General features: G+C 43.5%; 1 protein-coding gene across 2 annotated transcripts in view; it reads right to left on the bottom strand.

Annotated features, from left to right (window-relative positions):
- ttc27 (tetratricopeptide repeat domain 27) overlaps positions 1–22,666 on the bottom strand; it is a 119,573-nt gene that overhangs the window by 5,892 nt on the left and 91,015 nt on the right. For both annotated transcript variants that reach the window (XM_020481718.2, XM_020481719.2), the window contains 5 exons: positions 19,398–19,520; positions 9,611–9,838; positions 8,276–8,374; positions 7,770–7,822; positions 6,155–6,320 (listed from right to left, as the gene is read on the bottom strand). In XM_020481718.2, coding sequence (XP_020337307.1) covers positions 6,155–6,320; positions 7,770–7,822; positions 8,276–8,374; positions 9,611–9,838; positions 19,398–19,520 — 669 coding nt within the window. The remainder of the gene's footprint in view (positions 1–6,154; positions 6,321–7,769; positions 7,823–8,275; positions 8,375–9,610; positions 9,839–19,397; positions 19,521–22,666) is intronic.

Below are 22,666 nucleotides of genomic sequence, written 5' to 3'. Positions count from 1 at the left end.
GACTGCTTGTTTAAAGCGGGTGGTTGTGGTTTGGTGTGTGAACCTGACCACACTGGCTTAAATTACATATGTCCTCTCTCAACATAAACCATTTGGGTTGCCTCAATGTTGCGTGGTTGTGTCATCCTCCGTTTCTAGTTTAGTGATTGCCGTCTGAGCAGGAGGCTATTTCACACAGACGCTTTTCGCACTTGGTTTCAATTTCACCTCGCACCCAACTGAATGGGTAGCATTTGCCCCCCGCTCAAATTCAATATGCTTGGCATTGAGAGTGGAATATAGAGTGGAATAAAACTGCCAAGAATTCATGGGACTTGTTTTCTATTGTAACAAAAAATGGAAATGTATGCACAGTCACGATCATCACGCAGTACAATTAAAAGCGCTTCAATAAATAGCCGAGGGCAGAGCAACGCTGGATTTCAAAACATGACCTCACCCTCTTTGTTCACATTAATTAAATGCTTTCCCATATGAATAATAAAATGGTATCATCAGCACGCTGAAAACAAATAATCAAGTTACAACGCAATACACACCACTCACTCACACACGGGCATGTCATAGTCATAGCTATATATACTAACGTGTTCCATAAGCAACAAGCGGGAGAGACAGAGGATGATATCAATGAGAAGAATCTCAAAGCCAGGAAGTTCAGCAGCGTTCACGGGCCTTATCCCGTCTGTCCAGGGGAATGTTATTTGTGAAGCCCTCATGCACTGCTCCGAATACCAACACTGAGCAAGCTGAGTAAAGGCAGGGGAAAGGAAACAGAGACAGATGAATGGTGAAAGGTGTGAGCTAAGGGTTGGAGATGTCTCCCCTGCGTTTGTGTAGTCTGTGGGGAGTGTGTGTGAGTGTATCTCCCCATGGCAGTGTGTGCGTGCGGGTATGTGTGGTCTCGATTGGAGGGGTGTGTGTGCGGGGTAGTCGGAGGGGGTAAACTGCAAGATCTGTACATCTCCTCACGCGTCTGTGTGCAAGTGTGAGTCTCCCCATGCTAGTCTTTGAGTTGGTGTGTATGTCTACCATGCGCGTGCCAGGGTGGGGGGCCTGGTTTCCCAGAAGTTAGCTAAGCCAGCTCCCTTTGAAGTCGTGGCACTAGCAGAAAGCCTGTTAGTGAACAGCTTGAAACCCAGGTGTTCGCTGAGCCAAGCCTTTTACTTTATCCCACTTGATTGTTCACAGGAAAAATGTAGCCAAAGGTGAATGAGACCTCTAGCATACTGCACATATCCATACAACCACTTACAGGGAGGGATTTCACATTCACGGTGACTGAATCACCAGAAGAGCCCATGCATTTCTTGAAGGATGATTGTGTGTTTGAAAATCACTTCCAAATTGCATGTCTAAAGAGGCTGTTTAAAGACTCCATCCCAGAGTCTTGACACCGAGTTACCAAATGACCCAGCTCTTAGTAAGTTCAGCTGCAGGCGGGCTGGCACACTGCCTCTGCTCGACTAGATTATTGTTTAGTCTCCAGTTGACTGTGGCGTGCCCCGCCGGTGGAGGAGGAAGAGAATCTGTGAGGAAGCAGATCTGAAAGCTGTAAGTGGTGTGAACTTCAACAGGCATGAGGGAGAAGAAAGGCCCCCTTTACAATAAATCTGGTCCAAACCAGACAATCAAACACCTTATAACCAGGCTTCACAGACAACTGTTCTGTATCTATACCTGGGGCTAAACCTTCCAGATGGCTTTCCAACTGAATAATGGCATAGCCAAGCTCCTAGCAATCATGCAAAGTTCTTGAATGACTAAAGGCCATTAAAAGTACAATCCAGTAAAATGGTTTGATAATTAATTTGAAGAATGTTATCTGTGTAGCACTCTCTGTGTAAGAGAAGATCATAAATGAGATCTGTTGAAACGAGAGCACTTCTATAAGGGCTGTTCCAGAATGTGTGTGGTCTACTGCAGGACAGTAGGTAAGGCGAGGATGAATCCTCCCAACTGGCGGTCGTCTCAGCCCTTAAAACAACAGCCGTCTCTTGGGAATCCGGGAGTGTCTCTCCCTTCTCCTTCTTTCACTATATCGCTCTTCCTACCTCACCCTTTTTTACAGTCCCCCAAAGTGCAGTTCCACGGGAGTTCTGATTTAAATTAGTTTCCCTTCTCACCATTTGCATGTAACAAACTACTTGTCTATAGATGCTCTTTAGTTTGAGTTTATTTTTATTTTTACAGGGACAGTGCACATTAATCAACATTTCAGTAAAATTGCCGGTTTTAGCCAACCGGCTAATTTTCAACCGCAGTCCTGGGCAGGTTATTAAAAACAATTACAATATAGACAATAGCAACATAGAACAAGCAAGACATAGCATACAGACAGAGCAACATAGGACAAGCAAGACGTAGCATACAGACAGAGCAGCATAAAACAAAAAGCAGCAAGACAAAATTCATAAAAGCAACAAAGTGTTTCCACACCTCACAAGCTACAGACAACAGACAACATGGAGTGGCAACACACAGCTAGGGACCATGTTCACAAATCTGATTGACCTTTAGCCATGTCTTCAAGCATTTTGTGAAAGTGTGATATGTGGTGCAGTTATGTGTGTCTGATGGCAGTGTATTCCAGACATGGGAAGCTCTCACAGAGAATGCAGATTTACTAAAGGTGCTTTTCCTTAGGGGAACTATACAGTCACCTCTCATGGCAGACCTTGTGGATCTGCTGCCATATGTCTGGGTTTTCTGTTTAACAAAAATATTGAGTGGAGGGGGAGCCAGGCCATTGAGGATCTTGAATACAAGACATGCGTCGGTGTATTGCACAAGATTTTCCCAACTCAAGAGCTCATGCTCTCTAAGGATGTGACAATGATGATGGCTATTGGGCTTCCTATCAAGCACTTTGAGAGCCTGTTTGTAGACAGACTGAATAGGTTTTAATGTTGTACAGCAAGCTTGGGCCCAACTAGTCAAGCAGTATGTTAAGTGGGGGAGTATCATAGATTTGAAGTACAGTTTTGCTACCTCTGTAGTCAAACAATTTCGTATAAATCGGAAATTTAGCTAGGTTGAATTTGGTTATTTGAATGACCTTTTTCACATGCTTTTTAAAAGAGAGGTTGGAATCAAGTATGATGCCACGGTACTTAAAATCGGATACCACCTGGAGCTTCTCCCCTGACACATAGACATCTAGTGTGTCCCTGGTTTTCACAGTTTAAGTGTGCTGGCACAAATGTCATTCTGAATACCATACCGGTGCAGCAAGTATCTTGCTACACACATACACTCCTCTCCGGACCCTCAGATAAGATGCCGGTCGGTGTTTGTGTGTGGTCCAAAGAAAGATACTCTGTCTTCATACCGGATAAAACATTTCATAATAATAATCTGTGTGTATGTGAGATGGGGGTTGTGTGTATGTGAGATGGGGGTTGTGTGGGTAATAGCAGAGGCCCTCTGCCTACTGGCTCTGAGAAGGGGTTGGTCTGACCTATCAGTTATCTGTTCTACTGGTACAGTAGCTGGAGGAAGTCTGTGGGAAATCAGGGGAGGGGAGGTGCTGGGTAAATGAGTGTTAATGTTGATTGATAGCTCTCTTCTGCCACTGGGGCACCTCAACGTCTGAAGATAATTTCAGCCTAGAAGGTCTCAGACAAGATTCATCAGATCGGACTGTCGACGATGAAAATGTGTATCAAATTAAATCCCTAAATGGGACTTTGTGATTCAAGTTAAAGGGGAAATTGAACAGATCACTCTCCCAGATTCCTGCTGTATCCGGTTATAGTGTGAAATGAAGAGGAAAAGTAATATCCTCCCACGGGGAGAGAGCAGGATGGAAAACGGAGTAAAGGTTTGATGTAAGCCGAGTAACGAGAGATTTGATCCATTTTCTTCTCTTTTTTTTTTTTTTACGGGGGAAATAATTATTTTCTGTCTCAAAGGAATGTGTGAGTGTGTGTGTCCATCATAACCCACAATTCATCACTAGGATCCACTGGATACGGAGAATATGGAGGGGCATGTGACAGAGGTCCTCATAAGTCACTAATTCCACTCTAGTTGCTTCTCAACATTCCATAGAAGAGGAATGCATCCTGGCCCATGAGGACAGTTGTAAAGTACTCTCCCCCTCAGCCATGCAGTACTGTATAAACTAAAAACAGTCTCAGAAAACAAACAATATGGAATTAAAGAGAGGGAGAGGAAAGAAAGGTAAGTTGATGACAAAACAAGCACTTACAGGAATAGATTTGATGAAGTATGTATGATGTTAACTGTCACCTTGTCACACAATTCAAAATACAATTCAAAGACGCGAGTCAGGCATGCCAAATAATTGCAAATACTCTCTTCAAATACAAGCGCTTTTAAGTGAAACAGTGCTACATCAAGGATACATTTGGTGGAGGAGGGATGGGGAGGGGGCAGGTAGAAGAAACGGATGGGGACTTCAATGTCAGCAACTAAAATAGTGCTACCAAACTACGCATATTATGTGAGTGGGGACAGGCTGTTAAATCAGACGACCACATTAAGGACTCAAACCCGATGGGAACATCTTTTAATTTGATGCTCAAAGGCCAAATAAGATGAAGCCTGAGGAACTGACCAATCGTTCCCACACAACACAGAGTAAAGTGCAGAAGGAGAAAAAGAGAGAAGACTGTTGGGGAACAGAGTTAAAGAATGTGAATCCACATCCCAATTACGGGGACATATATTTTACAGCAGCGGGTGGCTGGTTGCGACCTTTTCAACTTGTGCGTTTACATCTCCAATCCTAATTGATGAGGCGCTAGCATCTTGCCAAGCTAAAAATGAATCTATTGAGAGAGAGAGGAGCAAAAAAGACAGGGAGGGAAGGAAAGGAAAACACATTTTGATCAAACCCCCACTGACTTTGCCAAGCTAATTAGAAAAGGCAATGAAACATATCCAACCAGGGCTGTGCATGTTAAGTGGCGCCACAGTGGTGGCGCGGGACGAGGCGAGGGCTGGGGATTATGACCGGACCCCCAGGAGCACCCAACCTCCAGACACCTAAAGCTCTGTTATTTAGAGCTTTTACACCCGTGCTGGAACATCTTCTTTAAAGTGATTTGCTCTGTATGTATTCCGGGGCTCAGGACTTATACAGTATATTGCCGTTTTGCTCAGTAGCTATGTTTGGACTCGTTTATTCAAAGTCGACAGTTCATTTTCTATTTAGTAAGCGTTGGTGGGTTTCCAATTAGCCAGCGATGATTCAGATTTTTCATGTAGATTTTTTTCTAATGAAACCAAATGAAAGTGCTTGATAAGCCTAGCAGGCAGTGTATAACTATTGCCGTGGATATATTGCAGGGACATCTTCAGAGAATGTTAGTAGGGTCCTCAAAGGTCTGCGGATCCCACTGCAATATCGACACCTGACATTCCATTAGAAATCGTGATAAGAGCCGCAGCAAAATGATAGACTGGTGGTCAAGTGGTGTGTTGTCATAGAGGCCCAGAATGTTCAGGTCTCCTTTAGGCGAGCTCTCTGACCCAAGTGGTTTCAGTATTAAAGAGGTGGTAGCAGGTGGCGGTGGCAGAGGGCTCTTCTCAAACAGACTGCAACCTCTTGTATATAGTCTTCATTCCCAAGGGGGTCACCCTCTAGAAGGCCCTGGGCTCTGTGATGGAGCTAAGAGAGGGCGAGTGTGGAGTGGACCCTTCTGTGCCCTGGAACACGTGGAGCCTGAATCTCACACGGCTGAGAAAGCCTACCCAGGCTCCTCTCCTTACGGGAGACGTGGGTGCTGTTAACGACTGGTTGTTAGTGGGGCAGCGCCGTGGAACGAGCAGATGAGGCGTATGGTGCCATTAAAGGCACACTCCTGGTGGCATATGGAGCCGGGCGTATTCAAATCCTTTACACGTACTGCTCCTAGATGTGAACAAGCTATGACATGGGACTTATCTGTGACAGGAACCAGTGTGGGTGGAAAGGTAGCTGGGTTACTGTAGCACAGCATGTTTCCATTTTAGAAATAATCCTGTAAACAAGGGAAAAGTTGTTCTTTTCTAAACCAAGTAGGGTGAAGTTGCCCCTTGACACTAACCCGAGGTCAGTTTAGTATTTTCCCCTAAATGGCTACGGTTGTGATTTTAGGATATGGTAAATTGATCCTAGATCGGTGCCTGTGGGCACTATCTTTACCTGCACATCCTTGAATTTGTCCCTCAGGTCCATAAGGCGATGGTAGGCCTTGATGGCCTCTGCGAACTCTCCCACGTCGGTGCAAACGGCAATGAAGTTCTCCCAGATCTGCCAATGTTCGTAGTTACACTTCAGAGCCTCCTGCAGGGTGCGGAAAGCCTTCGTCCTGACAGACAGTGGGACAGACAGGCGCTGGAATTAGTGGTGCCATGGAAAGTACTTTTACATGACTGGTGCTCACCATTTCCTCAGGGGCAGCTTACAAAGTCTTACGGGATGAGAACTAAATTGAGATGCACATAGACATGCATGACCGTCAATGTGCAAATTTGAATTACATAAGTCAGGATTTGGTCCTACCAGTCATTTCTACAGTTCAGTAATGAGTCACTATTTCAGGTGAGGTGCCTGTATCTCTGTAACTCAGCAGCTGTCCAGAGGTGGACCATAGCCAAGCCTGACTGACATGGCTGCCTGCCCCCTGTGTCTGACATCTCAGTGAGACGCAGGCTACATAAGTTAGCAGTTCACCGTGACAACCGCCCTGATACTCTCTCTCTGATCCACCGGCACTCACACACCACAGGCTACAGGCTCTTTAACAGAGCCACTTCAGCTGATTTAGCAGCGGTGCTAACCAGGTAGAAGTCTCCCCGCTTTTTAATTTCAGGCCTGAAAGCACAGGGCTGATTTGATCAGGGGCAGAGGGGGAAGGTTTCCCCATAAAGAAACCATGGAGCTTCCTAGTTCCCAGACAGAGTTCTGCCAGGAAGAGATTGTGGTTTTCAGGGGAAATAAGAGAACCTGCCCATCTTGCAGTGGGGGGAATGTCCTAATTGAGTTGAGCCTAACAAATCTGTCTGATGCCAGCCTCATGGTCAGCTGGGGTTCACCTAGGTCCTGTGGTAAAATCAGGAGGGTGCTGAGATGTTATCTTTCCCATCACGACTGCCTAGTGAGTTTTTAAAGTAATTGAAAAGCATCGAGGTCCATTACGTGACCCAACCAATGACTAGAGGAGTTGGAGTGGGGTGAAAAAAAGCATTGTAACATCAATCTGTTTCATTGGCGTGTAAATCAGTGCTACTCTTTGATACCTCTCTCCAGCCAAAAATCAATACTGTCAGGCTGAATGGATGCCTCCTGGCTGGCAGTGCGAGTCCCTCTCTCTGTGAGAGTGACAGGTCCTGGATCGGTAGGGGAAGTGGCTGGAGAACCTCAGGGATATCAGGGCTGAGAGAGAAGATTAAGGTCTGATTCCTCGGTCTTTGTTGTGGTCCTACTCTATGTGTCAGCCGGCACAAGGGTGGTGGGTGGATGGATGGGTGGGTGAGTGAGAAACACGGGTCTTCAAGGCCCCGCTGAGCCTCCAAAACCAGTTGGCTCAATAAAATAATGCCTCACCCTAAAGCTAATCTCAGTCCAGTCAATTGTGTGTGAGCTGTGGAGAGAAGGCTCTCGACTGAGGGACCCTAAATTCAAAACAAGGAGACATTCAAACATTGAGCCTGTCAACTGAAATACTTATGACTGAACTGTATATCTTTCAGAGTCCTAACTCTGTTCAATCATTGACAGGTTAATGGTCCAGATGGAGGGACTATACAGTACTCACTTCTGTCTCAGGCGGATGTAGGCCGTGGAGAGGTTGTTCCACGCCTCTGCGTTCTGAAGGAGGAAAAATGAAGATGTACAGCTCACACACAAGTAAGCACAGGGTTGTTAAGAAGCTGTGGCAGAAGACTGACTCCCCCCCGAGCCTAAATATGTTCTGCTGAGTGCTACATGAGCACATACCCGCTCAATGCAGTAGGCACACGGGTGCCGTATGGGTCATTAAGTTGAATTGGAAAGACTGCTGGAGGACAAGAGTGTTATAGCTCAGGTTATGGGAAGGGAGTGTTTTCCGTTTGTCAAAGTGTGTTTGTGTGTGTGGGTGTGTGTTTGTGTGGGAATGTGTGTATTTGTGAGAGTAATGGAAAAAGAGAAGGGGGGGTAGAGGGAGTGACAAAACGAGAGATGAATGGTATTGTGATGGTCCCACTGTGCATTCATGTGATTGACTCTGCCCTCCTATGCGATGATGCCCGACACTGTAAGGTGGTGTAGTAATGCACTTACATCTGGCTCCAGTCCCACACACCTCTGGAAGGCCTTGGCAGCACCCTCATAGCCCTCCAGGGCAAAGTAGGCACAGCCCAGGGAGAACCACACCCCAAGCTGTAGAAACAAGACAAACATGAGCAGTGAGTTCAGGAATACTAAACTGTGAAATGTTGAGTGGAATATCATTTATAGTCTTATCTATTCATGGTGAGAATTCTATATTATCTCAGTGCTAACTCACCCCCTTGATCCACGGTATAAACGAACAATGTGCTGAGCCTGCCACACTTTCTCAGTCCTGCTTTCAAACCATCTCTGCCACGCTGACTGGCAGGTGTCACACTGGACACACGTGGGGGGAAAAAAGGAAGCGGAAAAAGAAACGCAAATGCCATGTTGGCTAATGTTGCAGCCCTCCTGTGCCTGTGTTGGATTTGGAGGAAAGCCCACCTGTCAGGCAGGCTGCGGGAGGCCCCGCTCTGTGACTGACAGGCAGGCCCCGTCCGTCTGTTAAAATCAGCTGTAGCATCAGTCCCCCGGATTTTCTCCCTCTTCCCCCCTCCATTTCCCTTTCTCCCCCCACTTTCTTGTGTATTTCCCCTCTCACCACAGCACACTACAACATCTCATGGCTCATATCAGAGGGAGGTAGGAAACTGGGAGGAATATACCCCTCTATTCTGTTTATCTTCATTCTCCAAAGATGTAGCTGCTGGAGCGATCGTTTACAGGAGCCCTCATATCTCCTTGACAATACTTCAACAACTCCTTGAAAAATGGAGGGTGAAGGTCATTATGGCAGAACAAGCTAAATTAAAACATCCTATTGCTGGCTGACCTGCTGAATTAAATATGGACAAAGGGCAGAAAGGGGAAGGAAAACAGGAAATAATTTCCCTTTTCTCTGTTGCCCTGGGCGAAACTGACTCGTTATTTCTCCTCTTCACCCTCATATCTCCCTCTCCACTCTGCTATCCAGAGGAGTGGTTATAGGGTGAGTTGGCTACCCTCTGTGTGCTGGGAGCCAACAGGACAGGTCCCAGACACAACTGCCCCAACACTACTTCCTTGGGGAAATGGGAAAGTGTGTGTGGGTGGGTGAATGGGGGCAAAGGCGCAGATTAATTCCAGCTCTACTGTGCTCGGTGCTAACCTACTACACTTTGAAGTTAATAAGTGATTTAATCTATTCATAAAAAATAAAAAATGATTAGTTGTAGGTAGCTTACCTGCAGGTCAAGTAGCTTACCTGCAGGTCAGGTAGTTAAGTTTTACCCTGTGAGTTCTACCTGCTAGCCCTTAATTTGTCAATATCCTACCCAAAGCTAGCCATTTCAGGGGTTAGTTTACCTGCATGGTGTTGATGCGGAGTGACTTCTCGAAGCACTCCACACACTGCTGGAAGTCCTTGGCCCGGAGGTGCAGCAGGGCCTTGGAGCGCATGGCGCGGGCGCTGCGATGGTTTGACAGCTCCCAGGCCTGGTCGTAGTACTGCTGGTCCCGCAGCACGTCCCCCAGCAGGCAGTACAGACTAGGGGTCTCCTTTTTCTCCAACTCCCTACGCAGGATCTCCTCTGCCTGGGGAGGGAGAAAAACAGGGGGAAGGGGGAGGGAGAGAGAGAAGCACAAAAATACAGGAAGAATTGGTAATGAGGGGAAGAAAGGGGATGAAAAAAAGAGGGCAACAGAGGTGGTGGTGGGTAGTCAAAATGTCTTGGTTCCTGACAACCCTCAGAGCCAAGACACTTAATATTCCCTGCTAACAATAATCAGGCTTTGATTTGGTCTGGGACTGCCACAATCCATTCACTGGGGAAGGAAGCTCAATCAAGATGTTGAAACTGGGGGTACTTCTACTGTAGCCTCAACTACATGATGTTCTCCAGCATGGCCAGAATAAAAGCCAACAGACACTAAACCCCTAAAAAGAGCTGATTTGAGTACTGTATCCCCTCCTTCTACACAGTTGTGTGTAGAATAATGATCAGGTTGTGAAGTGCCTGTGGTCTAACAGTAATGCTCATTGCTCGCTGCTCCCCAGCGGAGACCAGGGTTCAATCCCCATGGTCAGTCACATACTGCTCCCAAATGGAGACCAGGGTTCAATCCCCATGGCCAGGCACATACTGCTCCCCAGCGGAGACCAGGGTTCAATCCCCATGGCCAGGCACATACTGCTCCCCAGCGGAGACCAGGGTTCAATCCCCATGGCCAGGCACATACTGCTTCCCAGTGGAAACCAGGGGTCAATCCCAATGGTCACACTTCCTACTGTTGGCCCACTTGCCAGTCTCCCCCTCAGCTGCCAGCTGACTAATAAATACAATGTAAAAACAGATTTATTTGAAAAATAATGATCAGGTTTCCCCTCACTAAGATGCTGCTTTGTTCATGTGCCAATCTACCCACAGCCTGAGTGTTTTTGGGCACAAGGGTTTCTGGGTTTTCATTGGTTTCTTTTACTGGATCCCATTCTGAAGGCTGAATCTGGGCCAAGTCCACTGGCACACACTGGGCCCCCATGGAGCAGCTTGTAACCATAGCCATCTCTACCACACCACTCATCAGACCACAAGACCCTGAACTCAACTCCAACACATGGAATTACAATGTAAAAACAATACGGCTGGCAAAGGAATATTTGTTCGAACAAAACGTGTTTTTCGTATCAGCTTGAATAGTAGAAGCATGGACCTCTGCAATATTGCAAATAACAGATTGGGTTGAGAATAGGAGAATGGTACCACAGAACAGTGAGGGGAGTTCAGCAACTATCAATGACAGAAAATTACAGGAGACGGACATACAGTACCAGTCAAAAGCTTGGACACATGTACTCATTCAAGACTTTATTTTACCATTTTCTACATTGTATAATAATAGTGAAGACATCACAACTATGAAATAACAAATATGGAATCATGTAGTAACCAAAAAAGTGTAAAAAAATAAAAATAAAAATATATTATTTATTTGAGATTCTTCAAAGTACCCACCCTTGGCCTTGATGACAGCTTTGCACACTCTTGGCATTCTCTCAACCAGCTTCACCTGGAATGCTTTTCCAACAGTCTTGAAGGAGTTCCCACATATGCTGAGCACTTGTTGGATGCTTTTCCTTCACTCTGCAGTCCAACTCATCCCAAACCATCTCAATTGGGTTGAGGTCGGGTGTTTGTGGAGGCCAGGTCACCTAATGCAGCACTCCATCACTCCTTGGTCAAATAGCCCTTACACAGCCTGGAGGTGTGTTGGGTCATTGTCCTGTTGAAAATCAAATGATAGTCCACTAAGCGCAAACCAGATGGGATGGCGTATCACTGCAGAATGCTGTGGTAGCCATGCTGGTTATGTGTGCCATGAATTTTGAATAAATCACAGACACTGTCACCAGTAAAGCCCCCCCACACCATCATACCACCTTCTCCATGCTTCATGGTGGGAACCACATATGCGGAAATCATCCGTTCACCTACTAAGCGTCTCACAAAGACACAGTGTTTGTAAACAAAATTCTCACATTTGGACTCATCAGAACAAAGAACAGATTTCAACTGGTCTAATGTCCATTGCTTGTGTTTTTTGGCCCAAGCTAATCTTCTTATTTGTGTCCTTTAGTAGTGATTTCTTTGCAGCAATTTGACCATGAAGGTCTAATTCACACAGTCTCCTCTGAACAGTTGATGTTGAGATGTGTCTGTTACTTGAATTCTGTGAAGCATTTATCTGGGCTGCAATTTCTGAGGCTGGTAACTCTAATGAAATAAAATAAAAATAAAAAATGACCTTGAATGAGTAGGTGTCAAAACTTTTGACTGGTACCGTACATTATCAGTAAGTCGTCTCTTTCTCTCAGCTTTTCTTTTCCAATAATTTAACCAGAGTATAAATATCATAATGACTATGGCTGTTATCCGATTATGTTGGTAATCTCTTCCAGTCATATTTCACATATTTGTATTTACTCTGACCACACATACTATAGTAGAATATAACGTCAGACAAACTCATCTTAGAGGACATGTGCATCCACATTAGAATGAAACCACTTTTCCTCTATTGGAGGGAGTTAGCCAACAATTTACAGCCCATTATAAAACCATTTCCATTGGATTTTCCTTCAAATATCAAAATTGTTCTTCAGGGTTACAAATTGCCATCACATCACACACTAGTGCTGCGGATCAAAACAAAGACCTGGGCTGCCATGGCCTTTTCCAGACCACACACACCAATCGCTGCTGCTGGATCCTGATCCCTTCCAAGTTCTGGCCTTCAACAAGTCTTTTACTTTTACAGCTATATGTACTGCATTTAATCCTGTAGTTGCCGCCGTTCAGTTATTTGGAAGGGTGCTGCACACCCAGGAAAGACTTTCCCTGAAAGAATGGTCAAATGTATTACCATGAAAAAAACATGTTAGGGAGTTTATATTCACAAGAACAACGGGGCACACCTACAGCTGGAAAATAATTAACTGATTAGAAAACTCTTATGATATTGTCCTTGACATGCTCTTGCAAGGCAATAAGACTGTGTGCTTCTCACTGGAGAATGACTTGAATCTAAAGTAGTACTTCAGTAGACCTTCTGGGGAAATGGAAAAGGGTGATTGTGAATAACCTCGGAGCATGGCCACCCTTTAGAACCCCCAGTGTGCTCCTCCATAAAGACAGAGTGAGAGCGGGAGGAGAGGTAGAGAGACAACCTTATTGTGTTGGGAAAATCAAATACGGAGTTCTTTGAATCCTTGTTTAAGGGTAGAGAGAAATCACCCTTTGGCTAGATCTGTTGCTAGTGTAAATGGGCCCTGTCTTACAGTGGGAGCCATGAATCGTGAGATCCATGAATTTCGGGAGCCATGAATTTCGGGAGGGGAGAGTAATTTTCCACAGTGCAGTTGCACATCAAAGGGAATCCAATCAGGCTTGGAATATTTTTGAAACACTGAACAATGGGAATCACGTGATTCTGCGAAGCAAGGTGGTTGTCTGAAAGGAGCCTCCAGATAAAATCCTCCCAATTTCTTCTAAGTTTGATAGAATAGTCAATTTAGTATAATTGCTTGAGGGGAAAGTTTATTTTCGTAGTTTAATTGAAGTTTCTCAGCAAAGTCGGTGTTTGAATTCAGCGCAATGGCTAACAGGACTAGCTCTGTTGCTAGCACTTCTTCAGCAAGCATGACGTTGAAAATGCAATAAATATTTATTTTGAGCTGCGCTTCGGTAGGTTGGTGGTAGATGGAAGGCCGTGTTGCCAAACCGAGTCCTTTGAAGAATGTCTCTGGTGTCAATTGGATACGTTGTAGTAACGTTGTTGTGTGATAGAAGGGATACTCTGTCTGTTCCTTCCTAACCTGCGTTTGCTGCTACTGTTGCTAACTCAATGGCTAGGAGGTATCACTTCTGCAGTGAAGAAGAGTTCAAAGTTCATACCATTCGCAACCAAAGCTCACGCTGATGTTGGTTTCGTTCTGTAGTTATTATCTGAACCATTCTGACATCGGACCGTCGTCCTGACATCCTCGGAACAGGTTATATTGTCATCAAGTGGAGCGAGAAGGGTGTGTCTGAAAAGTTTTATAACCCATGACTCTTCATAGGGGCGGGGCCACTGATTGATAAGAGCCCTAACCTTATGAAAACCCAATTCTCACATTTCAGAAGCTAAAATCACATTTCATCCCATCACGAATATTTCATATTCAAACAATTAAATTGAACAACAATTCCATGTGAATCCAATAACTCTGATGTGTAGACCTTCTACTATAGAGTTTGTCATCTTAACATTGATGAGAATGTCACAGATGACAACCGAACTGACGCCATATTCATTAGGTACCACCGCATATGTTCAATTGGTCGGATTACCAGAATATAGTTAATTTCCCCCCACCTTCTGATGTTCCCAGAATCTCTATGTTAACCAAGGGGTTTGCAAATGTAACATCAGTAGGGTAGAGAGAGGAGAAAAAAAGGGGGGGGGGCATTTATGACTGTCATAAACCTATCCCCAGGCCAACGTCATGACACAGTCATGTCTGTTCTAGTCGCCATTTGTGCTATTAAGAATTTGTATTAAACTTTTCCCCCCCATTGTTTTTGTTTCTATTACTGTTTGTTTCTGTTTTTCTTTCCTATTTAACTTACTTTTATAGATGGGTTGGTGGGTGGGTGGTTTGGAGGGAGGGAGTGGAGGGGATGGATGGGAGCATGAGGGGTTGGGGTTACTGTTTTTTGTTATATCTGAAAATGTATAAATAAAGTAGTTGTTTTTTTTTTAAACAAGGAAGAGGCTGCATGAGTTGGTGGTACGTTTGACACTTTCCTACCCAGCTGTGCCATGCATTACATGGAAGGGGGGGGGGGGCAAGACTGAGCTTCCTCAAGCAAAACTCAGAGGACCAGAAATAAGGGCATGGATGGCATAGCTATATTGGCCAGTGAGTTCACTATGGGACAGTGTTTGTGACACACTATCGCAAAGACACTGAAATGACAATTCTGCAAACTAATAGCTACAGTATTTAGCTATTTCAGACTGTATAGCTACAATGCTTTTTGTCACTCGGTGTCTAGCCGGTTGGCTACACAGTGACTGTATTCAAGTTGCCTGGTCAACACTACCCTCAAGCAAAGATGTCGGTAAATTAAGTAGATGGAACTAACAACCTTGAAAATATTTGAATTGATATTATTTTATATGGGTTCATAGAACTTGTTTTCCCCTTTACTTTAATATCTGCTTCAGTATTCTTGATAAAAACGACTTATTTTAAAACAGTACAAAAGGACAGAGCAGTGATACACCCATTAATGAGGGATCTGGGTCTGGTAGACATATGGAGACTTGTCGATCCAAGAGAGAAGGAATATACGTTTTTATTCACAACCATACATCTCATTCCAGGATAGATGACTTCCTAATATCCAAGAGCATGACTAAAGAGGAGATTGATTGTAAAATAGGGGTTATTGCTTGGACTGGCCACGCAATAGTGGAATTATGTATAGCAGTTTAGGCTGATATGGCTGAGAAACGCATTAGATTTAGGATGAATACGTCCTTATTCCAAGACAAAACATTTCATCTTTCCCTCAATGAAGACCTTAAGTGTTTTTTTCCAAACAAACATTGGTTCCACTGATAAATTGAGTAGTGTGGGAGGCCTTAAAAGAAAAATAATAGCACAAACCAGTAGAAAGAAAAGGGAAGATCGAGAAAGAGTTGAAAAACTAGTCCATCAAATTAAAGAGACGGAAAAAGTCACTGTTGAAACAGGTCTGTAGTTTCAATTACATGAGATCTATAACAAAAAGACTGAATATGTTTGAAAGTGGTGAAAAAAAACAGGTAAATTATTGGCTAGACAATTGAAACAAACAGATGCCAGTTTTGTAATACCAGCTATTAAAAACTTGGAAGTGGGGAGGTACTGACTAGTACAAAAGATAATAACAATGTGTTTTATGACTTTTATTTGACTCTTTACAAGTCTAAATGTAACTTACACCCAGCTAAATTGAATGCCATTTTTTCAAAAATAAAGCTTCCGGGGTTGTCCCCAGATCAAATAAAGGATTTGGACACTCCTATACTATAATCTGAGATAAGAACAACAATCACCTCAATGAAGTCTGGGAAGTCACCAGGATTAGACAGCTTCCCGGCTGAGTATTATAAGAGGAATATTGACGTATTAGCTCCTATATTAACACGGGAGTACGCAGAAGCTTTGGAACTGGAGCGGCTACCTGACACTTTTAACAAGGCACTCATTTCATTCATTCTCAACAAGGATAGACCCCCCACTGACCCAGTTTAATCCAAATTGATTGTAAGCTGCTCTCCAAAGTACTAGACATGAGGCTGGAGAAGGTTTGACCTCATATTATAAAGGTGAGATTTGTAAAAATAATAATAAATAAAAATAAGTAGAACCTCCACAGAATCTTAGACGTTTGCGTCACCTCATGTGGCCGAGTCAAAAAGAAGAAACTCAGGTGGCAGCCCTTTCCCTAGATGCAGAGAAGGCATTCGATAGGTTGGCGTGCAGCCTTTTGACGTATACCCTTGAAAAGTTTGGCTTTGGCCCTAGTTTTATCAAGTGGAGGGGGGCTTTTTGACATATACCCTTGAAAAGTTTGGCTTTGGCCCTAGATTTATCAAGTAGGTTAAGGTATTATACTCCAATACAAGAACAGCAGTCCACAAATGGTATGCTCTCTTCCTTTTTTAATTTGACGAGGAGAACCCAGCGGGGCAGTCCTCTCACCTCTCCTTTTTACTCCATTTTTGGAGCACTTGGCAGCAGCAATTAGAGCTGATTCAGGAATCAAAGGAGTGATGGGAGGTGCCAGAGAGCATAAGCTGTTTATATATGCTGAATACATATTGTTACTTATTAGGGAACCGGCCACATCAATCCCTTTGGTTTTGAACACAATTGAGATGTTCTCACAGGTATCTGGTTATAAGATAAATTGGCAGAAGTCAGAGTCTATGCCTGTATCCAATGTATGTCCTCCTGTTGCAATTACTTCATTTCAGTTCAAATGGGTGCCGTCAGGGATTAAATAACTGGGTATAACACTGAGCTACAGAATCATGCAAATTAATGTAGCTACTACTACAAAAAAAGAAAGAATAATCTTGATAGGTTGTTGCTTAAAACTTACTTTATGGGGCAAAATGAATAATGTTACAATGTTTGTGGCACCACAGTTGAATTGTGTCCATGATGCTCCCTGTGACCATCTGCAAGGGTGATGTAGGTACCTTTTCTGCATGATAGACTGCGGAGACTCCTACTACGTAACTGGAAGAGTGCAGATAGTCTGAAATCAACAGATTGGCTCAAACTCATCGTGGAGACTGCATCTTATGAATCAATGATAGCAAAATTACAGGAGAGGAAAGGGAAATGTAGTATGACATGGGAACACTTTTTGAATGATATAAGGGGCCCGACGTGCGGGTGAAAAGCTAGGGAATAAGTTAGAACAAATGTTGTGTACATTTTTTTTTTACCAGTAAAAAAATCTAAAAAATGTACTATTACTTTCTTATATTATTACTCATTTATATTTACTTGCCGTTTAATACTCCAACCACAGAGATATGGTTGAAAGGTGCTGTCTTGGGTGTCATGTTTTTGTTATTAGTGTTATGTAATGATGTAATGTCATATCGACAAACGTATAAAAAAAACAGAAAATAAAAAAAATACATAACATTCAGATGTTGTGAATGCAAAAATATATACTCTCTGAATCGGTTCTAGGGCTGAATTACATGTACCGGGATATTCATATGTGATTTACTGCCCCATTTGCGCAGAGGTGCATTAAACATTTGTCAATACCATACATTTATTTCAAACGCGGATATTTTGGACTCGGTTATACCATTACAGTTTTGTTCAATATTTCGTCTTGTTTATTTGCTGAAAGGTTTACACAGATGCTGGTGTAATACGACAATTAGCTTCAAAACTCTAGTGGATAAACTTATATCATGTGCTCAAGACTGGCAGACTTTCCTGTTTGTCCATTTTAGCTTCTTTCTTTTTCGCAGGCTGCGGCCAGTTATGGCTCATTCACATTAAGCATGCATTCAGACACCGAGAGCAGGAACAGCACGTTTAGTGCAAAGAGACTACCGGCTGAAATCTACCCGTCTTCTCCAGACAAATGGATTGCCTAGCATTTTTTTCATCATGTTACATGGACTGCTGGCTTTGGCCAAAGCGCATAGTTTTAAAATGAAGGACTTACTTTATTGACCAGAATGCACCTCTGTAATCAGATTGGAAGACAAAGGAAGCTGTAAGTCAATAACAGAGCACAAAGGCCCGCAGGCCTCGCCTTCAGGGTTGGGACTGTGAGTGTGGGTCAGCCCTACCCACCTGGAGGGAGTATGGTGTGTGTGCTTGTGGAATACTCATTTCTGCTCAATCTGTCCCAGTCAAACTCTGCTGATCCAGAGAGATGGATGTGGTGATGCTACGGCGAATTTACGAGAACCCTGTGAATCATGTGGAGATGTCACTTAAAAAGGTCAATGACTGAAAGGACAAGAGGTGATCGAGAGAGAAAATACTTCTGCGAGAATCTGACCAAGAATGAACCAGATGTCCATTGCGTAACAGTTTGGGAGAACGTCCTCAGAGCGTTTGCGGCAAATCTGGCACCGATTTCATCAATGACTTTCATAACCACAGCAACATGGCGGAAGGTGTTACAGGGTTCTCCATTTGGCCTGGTGTGGCACTTCTGTTAGGACTTGACAGAACATCGTCTGACAGGTGCAAGAGAGCGAGAAAGCAGGTTGCCTTACCGCTGGCTCTTCCTTTTTTCTCTGCTTCATTACCTCAGTCAATTCTGACTGAGATCACTTGAAGGTCGGCGAGAAAAAACACACCTGTGTAAACATTGAGACTTTTCCGCACCAAAAAAATTTGGAAAACGATCCGCTATCAAAAAGGAGGACCAACAAAAACAAACAGCTGCCATACGTCCAAATCTTTGATTCTTTATTCTCTGCCGCTCTGTGGGAATCAGACTCTAAAACCAATGCCATTGGTTGCTGTTGGCTGCCCTTGTGACCTGTACTTCCAACTCCTGGTGTTCCACCATTAAGAGACCAAAGTGAACATTCAATCAGCGCCATCAAGAGGACATTGACTGAGGGACGGGGGGGCTCTGTGAGAGCGTGATCCAACACAAACACGCCATATTTCTGTCTATCTGGAAGTGTGTTTCCCAGGGGGCCCTGGGGGGCAGACAGGTTAATAATAACACCAGGGAAACAGAGCCAGATCTCCCTGGGACTGATGTGTCTGACAGCTGGTGCGCCAGAGAACACAAACGAGTGCATAAACAGGTGCGCACCACAGACAGACAGACTGAGAGGTGGAGGGAGTACAGCGAGATAGCTAGGCAATAGGGTGATAGCGGTGATATTCACTGTTCTTCCAGTGTGGGCAAGATGAGCTTCTCTCTGAGTGTGTTTGTGTGATGCCCATGTTTAGTTACGAAAATAACCTTGTCTGTTGTGTAAAGCAATGGATATTGCATTGTCCCTGAGCAAGGCAGTCACAATTATTCTGGTGGTTGTAATGGCTGTGTTGTACCTTGCCATGCTGGCCCATCCTCTCCAGGCAGATCACAGCATCCTCCCACAGCTCCAGTTTTTCGTAGATTAGCAGGGCTGAGCTCGTGCAGCCCAGGTCTGTCAGCAGGCTGGCCAGCTGTTTCTGTAAATGTGAGAGAGGTTCAGACATGGGATAAGTCATTTAATATTTAAACTGTAACAAAAAAAAATATTATGTTGATGCCCCAGGAAGAGCCCATCCGCATCCCCATGCAGGAAAACCCACTCCTAGTTCTGCCACCGCTGAAAAACATCCTGGGGGAAACACTGCATATGGATACACTCCACGAACCATCACAGCTCTGTCTCTGGTGGTAATGACCCTTATCACATTCATATAAAATTCTATTTTTTTGTCACAGGATGCTTGGGAGAGGTGGTCTTCCCTAGCTGCTGTATTCAAGGGTGCAAATATGTTCTTAACTGTTCTTAACTTCTTCGATTTAGGGGGCACTCTTAATTTTTGGATAAAAAAACGTTCCCGTTTTAAACAAGATATTTTGTCACGAAAAGATGCTCGACTATGCATATAATTGACAGCTTTGGAAAGAAAACACTGACGTTTCCAAATCTGCAAAGATATTATCTGTGAGTGCCACAGAGCTGATGCTACAGGCAAAACCAATATGAAATTTCAAACAGGAAATGCCCCAGATTTTGAAGGCGCTGTGTTCCAATGTCTCCTTATATGGCTGTGAATGCGCCAGGAATGAGCTTACACTTTCTGTCGTTTCCCCAAGGTGTCTGCAGCATTGTGACGTATTTGTAGGCATATCATTGGAAGATTGACCATAAGAGACTACATTTACCAGGTGCTCGCTTGGTGTCCTCCGTCGAAATTATTGCATAATCTCCAGCTGCGTGTATTTTTCCATTTGCTTCCGAGGAGAAACCAAACTGCCACGAATGATTTATCATCGAATATATATGTGAAAAACACCTTGAGGATTGATTCTAAACAATGTTTGCCATGTTTCTGTCGATATTATGGAGTTAATTTGGAAAAAGGTTTGGCGTTGTAATGACAGAATTTTCGGGGTTTTTCTTAGCCAAACGTGATGAACAAAACGGAGCGATTTCTCCTACACAAATAATATTTTGGAAAAACGGAACATTTGCTATCTAACTGAGAGTCTCCTCATTGAAAACACCCGAAGTTCTTCAAAAGGTAAATTATTTTATTTGAATGCTTTTGTTGTTTTTGTAAAAATGTTGCCTGCTGAATGCTAGGCTTAATGCTATGCTAGCTATCAATACTCTTACACAAATGCTTGTGTAGCTATGGTTGAAAAGCATATTTTGAAAATCTGAGATGACAGTGTTGCTAACAAAAGGCTAAGCTTGTGAGTGAATATAAATCTTTCATTTCATTTGCGATTTTCATGAATAGTTAACGCTGCGTTATGGTAATGAGCTTGAGGCTATGATTACGCTCCCGGATACGGGATTGCTCGACGCAATAAGTTAGAGGTCGACCGATTAATCGGAATTGCCGATTAATTAGGGCCCTTTTCATGTTTTCATAACAATCGGAAATCTGTATTTTTGGACACCAATTTGGCCAATCTTTAAATTATATATTTTTTTAACCTTTATTAGGCAAGTCAGTTAAGAACACATTCTTATTTTCAACTACGGCCTAGGAACGGTGGGTTAACTGCCTTGTTCAGGGGCAGAATGACAGCTCCGGGATTCAATCTTGCAACCTTACAGTTAACTAGTCCAACGCTCTAACCACCTGCCTCTCATTGCACTCCACGAGGAGCCTGCCTGTTACGCAAATGCAGCAAGCCAAGGTAAGTTGCTAGCTAGCATTAAACTTAGCTTATAAAAAACAATCAATCATAATCACTAGTTAACTACACATGGTTGATGATATTACTAGTTTATATAATCGATGCAAAGCAGGGGGATGATTTAACAAAAGCGCATTTGCGAAAAAAGCACAATCTTTGCACGACTGTACCTAACCATAAACACCAATGCCTTTCTTAAAATCAATACACAGAAGTTTATATTTTTTAAACCTGCATATTTAGCTAAAAGAAATCCAGGTTAGCAGGCAATATTAACCAGGTGAAATTGTGTCACTTCTCTTGAGTTCATTGCACGCAGAGTCAGGGTATATGCAACAGTTTGGGCTGCCTGGCTCATTGCAAACTAATTTGCCAGACTTTTACGTAATTATGACATAACATTGAAGGTTGTACAATGTAACAGGAATATTTAGACTTAGGGATGCCACCCGTTAGATAAAATACAGAACGGTTCCGTATTTCACTGAAATAATAAACGTTTTGTTTTCGAAATGATAGTTTCCGGATTCGACCATATTAATGCCCAAAGGCTCGTATTTCTGTGTGTTATTATGTTATAATTAAGTCTATGATTTGATATTTGATAGAGCAGTCTGTCTGAGCGATGGTAGGCAGCAGCAAGCTCGTAAGCATTCATTCAAACAGCACTTTTGTGCGTTTTGCCAGCAGCTCTTCGATGTGTTCAAGCATTGCGCTGTTTATGACTTCAAGCCTATCAACTCCGAAGATTAGGCTGGTGTAGCCGATGTGAAATGGCTAGCTAGTTAGCGGGGTGCGCGCTAATAGCGTTTCAAACATCACTCGCTCTGAGTCTTGGAGTAGTTGTTCCCCTTGCTCTGCATGGGTAACGCTGCTTCGAGGGTGGCTGTTGTCGATGTGTTCCTGGTTCGAGCCCAGGTAGGGGCGAGGAGAGGAATGGAAGCTATTGCCAGTATTACACATCCAATAGTCAAAGGTATATGAAATACAAATGGTATAGAGAGAAATAGTCCTATAAATACTATATTAACTACAACCACTTACCTTGGAATATTGAAGTCTCATGTTAAAAGGAACCACCAACTTTCATACGTTCTGAGCAAGGAACTTAAACGTTAGCTTTCTTACATGTTTTTGCATTATTTAAACCAAATTGAACAGGTTTCATTATTTATTTGGGGCTAAATTGATTTTTATTGATGTATTATATTAAGATAAAATAAGTGTTCATTCAGTATTGTTGTAATTGTCATTATTACAAATAAATACATTCCGTAAAAATCGGCCAACTAATCGTATCGGCTTTTTTTGGTCCTCCAATAATCGGTATAGGCGTTGAAAAATCATAATCTGTCGAACTCTAGTTCTTAACTACACACGCAGACACACCAGTTGTATTCATTCCTAGCTGTGGTGCCATATGCAGGTTAGTGTCTTCACCCCCCCGGGAGTG

This window comes from Oncorhynchus kisutch, linkage group LG4 (assembly GCF_002021735.2).
Source record: "Oncorhynchus kisutch isolate 150728-3 linkage group LG4, Okis_V2, whole genome shotgun sequence".
Classification (NCBI taxonomy): domain Eukaryota; kingdom Metazoa; phylum Chordata; class Actinopteri; order Salmoniformes; family Salmonidae; genus Oncorhynchus; species Oncorhynchus kisutch.
This window is presented reverse-complemented; position numbering and strand designations above follow the sequence as displayed.